Genomic DNA, 12,257 nt, shown 5'->3' with positions numbered 1-12,257 from the left:
GATAGAGTTGTGGTCGGATTTACCAATTGGAGGGTGAGGGAGAGCTTTGTACGCGTCTCTGTGTGTCGAGTAAAAGGTGATCGAGAATTTTTTTCTCCCTCTGGTTGCACATTTAACATGTTGATAGAGATTTGGTAGAACTGATTTAAGTTTCCCTGCATTAAAGTCTCCGGCCACTAGGAGCGCCGCCTCTGGGTGGTTTCCTGTTTGCTTATTTCCTTATACAGCTGACTGAGTGCGGTCTTAGTGCCAGCATCTGTCTGTGGTGGTAAATAAACAGAAAAGTATAGCTGAAAATTCTCTAGGCAAGTAGTAATGGCAGTAGTAATGGTAGTAGTAATGGCAGTAGTAATGGTAGTAGTAATGGCAGTAGTAATGGTAGTAGTATTGGTAGTAGTAATGGTAGTAGTAATGGTAGTAGTAATGGCAGTAGTGATGGTAGTAGTAATGGTAGTAGTAATGGTAGTAGTAATGGTAGTAGTAATGGTAGTAGTAATGGCAGTAGTAATGGTAGTAGTAATGGTAGTAGTAATGGCAGTAGTAATGGTAGTAGTAATGGTAGTAGTAATGGTAGTAGTAATGGTAGTAGTAATGGCAGTAGTAATGGTAGTAGTAATGGCAGTAGTAATGGTAGTAGTAATGGTAGTAGTATTGGCAGTAGTAATGGCAGTAGTAATGGCAGTAGTATTGGCAGCAGTAATGGTCATGCCACCATTTTGGTGCTTTTTGAGAAGTGTAACTTGGTCCAATAACATTGTCATAAAGTGCACATGTTCAACTTAATAAAAAAATTGCTTTCCATACAGATGTTGTGTGGCGTACAGAGATGCGGTAGCCATTCAAAAATAATGTCATACACTTATTGCACACAGAGTGAGTCCATGCAACTTATTATGTAACTTGTTGAGCACATTTTTACTCCTGAACTTATTTAAGCTTGATATAACAAAGGGGTTGAATACTTATTGACTCAAGACATTTCAGATTTTCACTTTTAATTCATTTGTAAAAACTTAAAAAAAACAAAATTCCACTTTGACATTATGGGGTATTATGTGTAGGCCAGTGACACAACATCTCAATTTAATACATTTTAAATTCAAGCTGTAACACAAGAAAAGAGCTCTACCAATCAACACAGAGCTCTACCAATCAACATAGAGCTCTACCAATCAACATAGAGCTCTACCAATCAACATAGAGCTCTACCAATCAACATAGAGCTCTACCAATCAACATAGAGCTCTACCAATCAACATAGAGCTCTACCAATCTCTAGAGATCTAACCCACTGTTCCCCTGCGCCCCGGTACATCACAGGTGGTGTCAGAAGAAGGCCTCAACAAACTGTCAAGGACTCCAGTCATCCAAGTCCTACTGTTCTCTCTGCTACAGCATGGCAAGCGGTACCGGAGAGCCAAGTCTGGGACCAAAAGGCTCCTGAACAGCTTCTACCCCCGAGTCATTAGACTGCTGAACAGTTAATCAAATGGCTACCTGGACTATTTGCATTGACCCCCCTCCCCCCTCACTTAAGTAAATATTTTCTTAACTCTATTTTTCTTAAAAATAGTTAAGGGCTTGTAAGTAAGCATTGCCCAGTAAGGCGTGTTGTATTCAGCACGTGACAAATATACATCTGCCACAAAGGTTAATTTGCCATCTCCTGGATGGGTAAGGTCACAGACAGAGAGACAGTTCAGACACTCTTCAGGCCATTATTGAATGCAGCTTTATGACAATAACTGTCTCTGTGTGATGGATAGTTTCTGTTCTGGACCCCTCAGGTCAACTCACTTCCTGTTAGCCCGTGGTATCAACCCACTTCCTGTTTGCCCGTGCTATCCCAAGGGAGAGAAGAGGAAGGTCCGTGTAGTTCACTCCTATTCTCCAAGGGTAGTGTTCATTAGAGAGCGGCGTAATAAAAATGTTTTCAACATTAAGTTGAACAACAAGCTATTATTATTATTATTTTTTTTAAGTTTGGATGGCATCTCTCCGTTTTCAGACCTTCTTTTTGGCATAATATGCCATCCTCTCCTTCTCTCTCATTGGGCCATGTAATTAGCCAGCTCCTTCTCCAGACTCTGAGTGAAGCGATGGTTGAGGAATAGCAGTTGACCGTGTGGTAATAGACGGTGGAGCAGGACATCGATACGGTCACTCTTCAAGAGGACCTGAAGAATAAAACAAAACTTTATTGGTCACATGCAGAGAACACAAACGGTGCAAAACCATACAGCAAAATACTTCCTCTTTCTTCCAGAGAAACCAGGATCTTAAAAACAAACAGGCCTGGAGAGAAATAAACCCCCAGAATGCTACAGTGAACGTTTACACACCTTTTATCGATCTACACCACATTTTCTAAGTTAAATTTAAAAAAATATTCTCCAAATTATATATTTTTTTAAACGACGAAGATGCGTATGTCTTCACCCCCCTACAGTTAATACTTCATAGAAGCACCTTTGGCAGCCATTACAGCTGTGAATCATTTTGAATAAGATTGTGCTAACTTTGCACAACTCTAAGGGCAACAATTATTTTGTGTTTTTCTCAAAATTACTCAAGCTCAATACATTTGGTTGGGATAGAAATATTCTCAGATTTTAAAGTAAATTTATGTCAGGAATGATTACTGTACCCATCAGAAACACACAACACCTCTTCGGGAAAAAAATCTTCTGGTGTGTCTTTGGCATTAAAAACATTACGTAATTGTCTCACTGGGAAATAAAAACTATCCGAGGGTTTTCAGAAGACAGGCAGGTTTTCCTCTAACTTTGTCCCTAGGATTTACTCATATTTATTTCAATCCTGACAAACTTCCCAGTCCCTGTCAGTGACAAGCATGCCCATAACATGATGCTGTCACCACAATACCTGGAAACACTTAAAAGCTCTGCCTCACTCTTCTGAACACAAATGTTAATGCCGAAGAAACACCATAATGGCAAAGAAGTGTTGAGTGTTCCTGAATGGTTTAGTCTCAGTTCTGACAACAATTTGATTGAAAGTCAGAGATAAGGTTTGAATATTGCTGTGCGTCAATTAGCCATTTTTGACAAAACAATGAACATTCAGTATTCACAGCCCTAGACTTTTCCACATTTTATTGTGTTACAGCCTTATTCTAAATTGGACGGGGAAAAAAACATTTCTCTCATCAATCTACACAAAAAAAAACACAATGACAAAGAAAAAACAGGTTTCTAGACATTTATGAATAAATTATTTTTGGAAATATCACATTTACGTATTCAGACCCTTCACTCAGTACTTTGTTGAAGCACCTTTGGCAGCGATTACAGCCTCGAGTCTTCTTGGGTATGACGCTAATCTTCTCTGCAGATCCTCTCAAGCTCTGTCAGGTTGGATGGGGAGTGTCGCTGCACAGCTATTTTCAGGTTTCTCCAGAGATCTTAGAGCGGGATCAAGTCCGGGCTCTGGCTGGGCCACTCAAAGACATTCAGAGACCTGTCCCGAAGCCACTCCTGTGGTGTCTTGTCTGTGTGCTTAGGGTCATTGCCCTGTTGGAAGGTGAACCTTCGTCCCAGTCTGTCTTAAGCGCTCTGGAGCAGGTTTTCATCAAGGATCTACTTTGCTCCATTCATCATTTCCTCAATCCTGACTAGTCTCCCAGTCCCTTCCGCTGAGAAACATCCCAACAGCATGATGCTGCCACCACCATGCTTCATCGTAGGGATGCTGCCACCACCATGCTTCACAATAGGGATGGTGCCAGGTGTCCTCCAGACATGATGCTGCCACCACCATGCTTCACCGTAGGGATGGTGCCAGGTGTCCTCCAGACATGATGCTGCCACCACCATGCTTCACCGTAGGGATGGTGCCAGGTGTCCTCCAGACATGATGCTGCCACCACCATGCTTCACCGTAGGGATGGTGTCAGGTTTCCTCCAGACCTGACGCTTGGCATTCAGGCCAAAGAATTCAATCTTGGTTTCATCAGACCAGAGAATCTTGTTTCTCATGGTCTAAGAGTCCTTTAGGTGCCTTTTGGCAAACTCTAAGCAGGTTGTCATGTACTGAGGAGTGGCTTCCGTCTGGCCAATATACCATAAAGGCCTGATTGGTAGAGTGCTGCCGAGATGGTTATCCTTCTGGAAGGTTCTCCCATCTCCACAGAGGAACTCTGGAGCTCGTTCAGAGTGACCATTGGGTTCTTGGTCACCTCCCTGACCAAGGCCCTTCTCCCCTGATTGCTCAGTTTGGCCAGTGGCCAGTCTTGGTGGTTCCATACTTCTTCAATTTAAGAATGTTGGAGGCCACCGTGTTCTTGGGGACCTTATTTTGATTCCCTTCCCCAGATCTGTGCCTCGACACAATCCTGTCTCAGAGCTCTAAGAGTAATTCCTTTGACCTCATGGCTTGGTTTTTGCTCTGACATGCACAGTCAACTGTGTGCCTTTACAAATCATGTCCAATCAATTGAATTTACCACAGGTGGACTCCAATCAAGTTGACTGATTGATTGGTAAAGCCCCGCCTTATCTCAGCTCACTGGTCAGCATAGCAGCACCCACCTGTAGCACGTGCTCAAACAGGTATATTTCACTGGTCACCCCCAAAGCCAACACCTCCTATGGCCGCCTTTCCTTCCAGTTCTCTGCTGTCAATGACTGGAACGAATTGCAAAAATCACTGGAGACTCATATCTCCCTCACTAACTTTAAGCACCAGCTGTCAGAGCAGCTCACAGATCACTGCACATAGCCCATCTGTAAAAAGCCCATCCAAATACCTCATCCCCATACTGTTATTGATTTTTTTGCACCCCAGTATCTCTACTTGCACACTCATCTATCACTCCAATGTTTAATTGCTAAATTGTAATTATTTCGCCACTATGGCCAATTTATTGCCTTACCTCCCTTATCCTACCTCATTTGCAGACACAGTATATAGATTTTTCATCTGTATTATTGACTGTATGTTTTGTTTATTCCATGTGTAACTCTGTGTTGCACTGCTTTGCTTTATCTTGGCCAGGTTGCAGTTGTAAATGAGAACTTGTTCTCAACTAGCCTGCCTGGTTAAATAAAGGTGATCTGGCCTGCCTGGTTAAATAAAGGTGATCTAGCCTGCCTGGTTAAATAAAGGTGTTCTCAACTAGCCTACCTGGTTAAATAAATGTGATCTGGTCTACCTGGTTAAATAAAGGTGATCTGGTCTACCTGGTTAAATAAAGGTGAAAATTAAATAAATAAATAAAAAAGTTGTAGAAACATCTCAAGGATGATCAATGGAAACAGGATGTACCTGAGCTCAATTTTGAGTCTCATAGCAAAGGGTCTGAATACTTATGTAAATAATGGTGTGCCTTTCCAAATCATGTTCAATCAGTTGAATTTACCACAGGTGGACTCCAATCTAGATGTAGAAACATCTCAAGGATGATCAATGGAAACAGGATGCACCTGAGCTCAATTTAGAGTCTCATAGCAAAGATTCTGAATAATACCGTTTTTTATTTTATACATTTGCAAAGATTGTTATTTTTTTTACTATTTTTTTCCCCCAGTGACCAGGGTGAAGGCTAGGACCCAGTGGCCAGGGTGAAGGCTAGGACCCAGTGGCCAGGGTGAAGGTTAGGACCCAGTGGCCAGGGTGAAGGCTAGGACCCAGTGACCAGGGTGAAGGCTAGGACCCAGTGGCCAGGGTGAAGGCTAGGCCCCAGTGACCAGGGTGAAGGCTAGGACCCAGTGGCCAGGGTGAAGGTTAGGACCCAGTGGCCAGGGTGAAGGCTAGGACCCAGTGGCCAGGGTGAAGGTTAGGACCCAGTGGCCAGGGTGAAGGCTAGGACCCAGTGACCAGGGTGAAGGCTAGGACCCAGTGGCCAGGGTGAAGGCTAGGCCCCAGTGACCAGGGTGAAGGCTAGGACCCAGTGGCCAGGGTGAAGGCTAGGACCCAGTGGCCAGGGTGAAGGCTAGGACCCAGTGGCCAGGGTGAAGGCTAGGACCCAGTGGCCAGGGTGAAGGCTAGGCCCCAGTGGCCAGGGTGAAGGCTAGGACCCAGTGACCAGGGTGACCAGGGTGAAGGCTAGGACCCAGTGACCAGGGTGACGGCTAGGACCCAGTGACCAGGGTGACGGCTAGGACCCAGTGAGCAGGGGGAAGGCTAGGACCCAGTGACCAGGGTGAAGGCTAGGACCCAGTGGCCAGGGTGACGGCTAGGACCCAGTGACCAGGGTGAAGGCTAGGACCCAGTGACCAGGGTGACGGCTAGGACCCAGTGACCAGGGTGAAGGCTAGGACCCAGTGGCCAGGGTGAAGGCTAGGACCCAGTGACCAGGGTGACGGCTAGGACCCAGCGACCAGGGTGAAGGCTAGGACCCAGTGGCCAGGGTGAAGGCTAGGACCCAGTGGCCAGGGTGAAGGCTAGGACCTAGTGACCAGGGTGAAGGCTAGGACCCAGTGGCCAGGGTGAAGGCTAGGACCCAGTGGCCAGGGTGAAGGCTAGGACCCAGTGGCCAGGGTGAAGGCTAGGACCCAGTGACCAGGGTGAAGGCTAGGACCCAGTGGCCAGGGTGAAGGCTAGGACCCAGTGGCCAGGGTGAAGGCTAGGCCCCAGTGGCCAGGGTGAAGGCTAGGACCTAGTGACCAGGGTGAAGGCTAGGACCCAGTGGCCAGGGTGAAGGCTAGGACCCAGTGGCCAGGGTGAAGGCTAGGCCCCAGTGAGCAGGGTGAAGGCTAGGACCCAGTGACCAGGGTGACGGCTAGGACCCAGTGACCAGGGTGAAGGCTAGGACCCAGTGACTAGGGTGCAGGCTAGGCCCTAGTGACCAGGGTGAAGGCTAGGACCCAGTGACCAGGGTGAAGGCTAGGACCCAGTGGCCAGGGTGAAGGCTAGGACCCAGTGGCCAGGGTGAAGGCTAGGACCCAGTGACCAGGGTGATGGCTAGGACCCAGTGAGCAGGGTGAAGGCTAGGACCCAGTGACCAGGGTGACGGCTAGGACCCAGTGACCAGGGTGAAGGCTAGGACCCAGTGACCAGGGTGCAGGCTAGGACCCAGTGACCAGGGTGAAGGCTAGGACCCAGTGACCAGGGTGAAGGCTAGGACCCAGTGGCCAGGGTGAAGGCTAGGACCCAGTGGCCAGGGTGAAGGCTAGGACCCAGTGACCAGGGTGATGGCTAGGACCCAGTGGCCAGGGTGATGGCTAGGACCCAGTGACCAGGGTGAAGGCTAGGACCCAGTGACCAGGGTGGCTAGGACCCAGTGGCCAGGGTGAAGGCTAGGACCCAGTGGCCAGGGTGAAGGCTAGGACCCAGTGGCCAGGGTGAAGGCTAGGACCCAGTGGCCAGGGTGAAGGCTAGGACCCAGTGACCAGGGTGAAGGCTAGGACCCAGTGGCCAGGGTGAAGGCTAGGACCCAGTGGCCAGGGTGGCTAGGACCCAGTGGCCAGGGTGAAGGCTAGGACCCAGTGGCCAGGGTGAAGGCTAGGACCCAGTGACCAGGGTGCAGGCTAGGACCCAGTGACCAGGGTGAAGGCTAGGACCCAGTGGCCAGGGTGGCTAGGACCCAGTGGCCAGGGTGAAGGCTAGGACCCAGTGGCCAGGGTGAAGGCTAGGACCCAGTGGCCAGGGTGGCTAGGACCCAGTGGCCAGGGTGGCTAGGACCCAGTGGCCAGGGTGAAGTCTAGGACCCAGTGACCAGGGTGAAGGCTAGGACCCAGTGACCAGGGTGAAGGCTAGGACCCAGTGACCAGGGTGAAGGCTAGGACCCAGTGGCCAGGGTGATGGCTAGGACCCAGTGGCCAGGGTGAAGGCTAGGACCCAGTGACCAGGGTGAAGTCTAGGACCCAGTGGCCAGGGTGATGGCTAGGACCCAGTGGCCAGGGTGATGGCTAGGACCCAGTGGCCAGGGTGATGGCTAGGACCCAGTGGCCAGGGTGAAGGCTAGGACCCAGTGACCAGGGTGAAGGCAAGGACCCAGTGACCAGGGTGAAGGCTAGGACCCAGTGGCCAGGGTGAAGGCTAGGACCCAGTGGCCAGGGTGAAGGCTAGGACCCAGTGACCAGGGTGAAGGCTAGGACCCAGTGACCAGGGTGAAGGCTAGGACCCAGTGGCCAGGGTGAAGGCTAGGACTCAGTGGCCAGGGTGAAGGCTAGGACCCAGTGACCAGGGTGAAGGCTAGGACCCAGTGACCAGGGTGAAGGCTAGGAGCTAGTGACCAGGGTGAAGGCTAGGAGCTAGTGACCAGGGTGAAGGCTAGGACCCAGTGACCAGGGTGAAGGCTAGGACCTAGTGACCAGGGTGAAGGCTAGGACCTAGTGACCAGGGTGAAGGCTAGGACCCAGTGGCCAGGGTGAAGGCTAGGACCCAGTGGCCAGGGTGAAGGCTAGGACACAGTGACCAGGGTGAAGGCTAGGACCTAGTGACCAGGGTGAAGGCTAGGACCCACATCTCTCACCTCACTCCCCATCCCCAGCATGCGTAGATGTTCCAGACAGTGTCTGGTGATGTTCTTCAGGGTCCCCTCAGCCAGAAGCAGGTTCTCATGGGGCTCAGTGACCAGGGTGAAGGCTAGGCTCTGGACCCCCAGCCACAGAGCACTCCTCTCCCCAGGCCAGGGCTCTCCCCTCCCCAGCCGCTGAACCCCGCTGTCAGCCTCTTGGAGAGCCACCAGCTCCTCTCCCAGTACGGTCTCTACCAACACCCGGCCTGACGCCTCACGGGACAAGGTCACTGCACTACGCACCTGCCTGAGAGAGGGATGGAGTAGAGAGAGGGATGGAGTAGAGAGAGGGATGGAGTAGAGAGAGGGATGGAGTAGAGAGAGAGATGGAGTAGAGAGAGAGAGAGAGTAGAGAGAGAGAGAGAGTTATTTTGCCTGCTAGCAACACCCGGCATGAGCAACACAGGACTGGGTCACTGTACTACACACCTGCCTGAGACACAGAGATGGTATTATGGAAAGAGAGAGATAGTTTGGTCGACACAGACAGTTAGCAACGAGCCCTCGGGAGAGCCGGTGTCCCTCCAGTAGTCGAGCGACAGCTTTTTCGCCCATCGTGTCATTCACGGGGAGCCAGCGATAGCCAACTCTGTCAAGCAGCAGCCCTCCTCCCCACCGGCCACCACACAACAGCTGCTAGTCGGAGGCAAGTCGCTTTTTTCAACATCAAGCCAGCAGCGCGCCTACTTCCTGTCGCCATTTATGTTGATATATGTATAGATTATGCTATGGGTGTGGGCTACCACCGCCCGCTGGTGGTAGGAATGTATAGCCTTGGGCGTAGTGAAGGCAGAACATAACACAGGGGGAATGTTTTCTACCAACTGGCACCCCATTCCCTATATAGAACACTATTGTTGACCAGGGCCCTATTCCCTATATAGAGCACTACTGTTGACCAGGGCCCTATTCCCTATATAGTACACTACTGTTGACCAGGGCCCTATTCCCTATACAGTACACTACTGTTGACCAGGGCCCTATTCCCTATATAGAGCACTACTGTTGACCAGGGCCCTATTCCCTATATAGAGCACTACTGTTGACCAGGGCCCTATTCCCTATACAGTACACTACTGTTGACCAGGGCCCTATTCCCAATATAGAACACTACTGTTGACCAGGACCCTATTCCCTATATAGTACACTACTGTTGACCAGGGCCCTATTCCCTATATAGTACACTACTGTTGACCAGGACCCTATATAGAACACTACTGTTGACCAGGACCCTATTCCCTATATAGTGCACTACTGTTGACCAGGGCCCTATTCCCTATATAGTACACTACTGTTGACCAGGACCCTATATAGAACACTACTGTTGACCAGGACCCTATATAGAACACTACTGTAGACCAGGACCCTATATAGAACACTACTGTTGACCAGGACCCTATATAGTACACTACTGTAGACCAGGACCCTATATAGAACACTACTGTTGACCAGGACCCTATATAGAACACTACTGTTGACCAGGACCCTATATAGTACACTACTGTTGACCAGGACCCTATATAGAACACTACTGTTGACCAGGACCCTATATAGTGCACTACTGTTGACGATGACCTACTTACAGTATTGTGCATTCAAAGAAGCTCACGCAGTCACATTCATATTTGACATTACAGGATTGTCACGTTAGTGGCCTCGCCTGTATGTCAAAACTGCATGCAACAACATTGTATTTCTAGTACAGGTGCCAGGACCGTCGCTCACCTCGCCACCACCGCTACCTTCTCATTTTGCAGAAGCCGCCTCTGTTCCGGTCCCAGTTCACTGTCCGCCCCGGTCAGCGCGCCCTCCTCCGGTGCAAACACACGGGAGTAGAGCACGCGGCTCTCCCCGGGGGCCAGAGTGCTTACCGGGTTAACGGTATGGATCAGGAAACATTGAACCATGGTGTCGCTGTGTGACTTAATGAACTCGATCTAGTTAGTCTTTCTCTGTCGATAACTACAGGGATGTCAGATTGCAGGGCTTGTTACGCTTTGCTTCCTGGATTCGATCAGGTGACAAGACAGATGCAGTCATTTGGAGGCAACACTAGAGGGCGCCACTGTCAGCGTAGAGAGAGAGAGAGCGTGAAGAAATGTGTTCATCGATTGAAACCGAATGAGAGGATCCGAATTTACCAGTGGTTTAAAAAGTACCCAATTGTCATACTTGAGTAAACGTAAAGATACCTTAATAGAAAATGACTCAAGTAAAAGTCAAAGTACTTGGTTTTAAATATACTTAATTATCAAAAGTAAATGTAATTGCTAAAATATACATAAGTATCAAAAGTGAAGGTATAAATAATTTAAAAGTCCTGATATTAAGCAAACCAGACAGCAACGTGTTCTTGTTGTGTTTAATTTACAGACAGCCAGGGGCACTCTCCAACTCTCCAACACTCCAACTCTCCATTTACAAATGAATCATGTGTTTAGAAAGTCCTCCAGATCAGAGCTAACTGCCAGTGTAACGGATGTGAAATGGCTAGCTTAGTTAGCAGTGTGCGCTAAATAGCGTTTCAATCGGTGACGTCACTTGCTCTGAGACCTGTGGCTTTTGTGGAGCGATGGGTAACGATGCTTCGTGGGTGACTGTTGTTGATGCGTGCAGAGGGTCTCTGGTTCGCGCCCGGGTATGGGCGTTGTACTGTTACACCAGGAATGATTGGGATATTCTCTGTTTAGTTTGTGAATTAGACCATTTTCCTATTCTGCCAAGCATTCAAAATGTAACGAGTACTTTTGGGTGTCAGGGGTAATAAATGGAGTAAAAAGTACATCACTACATTCCTAAAGAAAAGGAAGGAAAAGCTGTCAAAAATATAAATAGTAAAGTACAGGTATTTTTACTTAGTACTTTACACCACTGTATTTTACTTTAGGGTTTTACTCAGAAAAAAACTAGATTCTTTATGTATCATATTATAGATTATGTATTGTGCTTTTCAGTTTACATTTAGGCCTAAATTCTACCTACAACAGGCCTAAATCCTACCTACAACAGGCCTAAATTCTACCTACAACATGCCTAAATTCTACCTACAACTTCTACCTACAACATGCCTAAATTCTACCTACAACAGGCCTAAATCCTACCTATAACATGCCTAAATTCTACCTACAACAGGCCTAAAACCTACCTACAACAGGCCTAAATTCTACCTACAACAGGTCTAAATTCTACCTACAACAGGCCTAAATTCTACCTACAACAGGCCTAAATTCTACCTACAACAGGCCTAAATCCTACCTATAACATGCCTAAATTCTACCTACAACAGGCCTAAAACCTACCTACAACAGGCCTAAAACCTACCTACAACAGGCCTAAATTCTACCTACAACATGTCTAAATTCTACCTACAACAGGCCTAAACTCTACCTACAACAGGCCCAAACTCTACCTACAACAGGCCTAAATTCTACCTACAACAGACCTAAATCCTACCTACAACATGCCTAAATTCTACCTACAACAGACCTAAATCCTACCTACAACAGACCTAAATCCTACCTACAACAGGCCTAAATTCTACCTACAACAGGCCTACATTCTACCTACAACAGACCTAAATCCTACCTACAACAGATCTAAATTCTACCTACAACAGACCTAAATCCTACCTACAACAGGCCTAAATTCTACCTACAACAGACCTAAATCCTACCTACAACATGCCTAAATTCTACCTACAACAGACCTAAATCCTACCTACAACAGGCCTAAATTCTACCTACAACAGACCTAAATCCTACCTACAACAGACCTA

The 12,257-nt window shown here is 48.1% G+C and overlaps 1 protein-coding gene across 1 annotated transcript; it reads right to left on the bottom strand.

Moving 5' to 3' along the window:
* Nucleotides 1–978: 978 nt before the first annotated feature.
* ap5s1 (adaptor related protein complex 5 subunit sigma 1) lies at nucleotides 979–10,567 on the bottom strand. The gene is made up of 3 exons (XM_021592811.2): nucleotides 10,208–10,567; nucleotides 8,438–8,729; nucleotides 979–2,177 (listed from the first exon to the last, which is right to left on the bottom strand). The coding sequence occupies exons 1-3, from the start codon at nucleotides 10,387–10,389 to the stop codon at nucleotides 2,049–2,051; spliced, it is 603 nt and encodes a 200-aa protein (XP_021448486.2). The 5' UTR covers nucleotides 10,390–10,567; the 3' UTR covers nucleotides 979–2,048.
* Between the last annotated feature and the right edge of the window lie 1,690 nt (nucleotides 10,568–12,257).

This window comes from Oncorhynchus mykiss, chromosome 25, assembly GCF_013265735.2.
Source record: "Oncorhynchus mykiss isolate Arlee chromosome 25, USDA_OmykA_1.1, whole genome shotgun sequence".
NCBI classification, from domain to species: Eukaryota; Metazoa; Chordata; class Actinopteri; order Salmoniformes; family Salmonidae; genus Oncorhynchus; species Oncorhynchus mykiss.
Note: the sequence above shows the minus strand (reverse complement) of the source record. Positions and strands in the feature narration are given on the sequence as shown.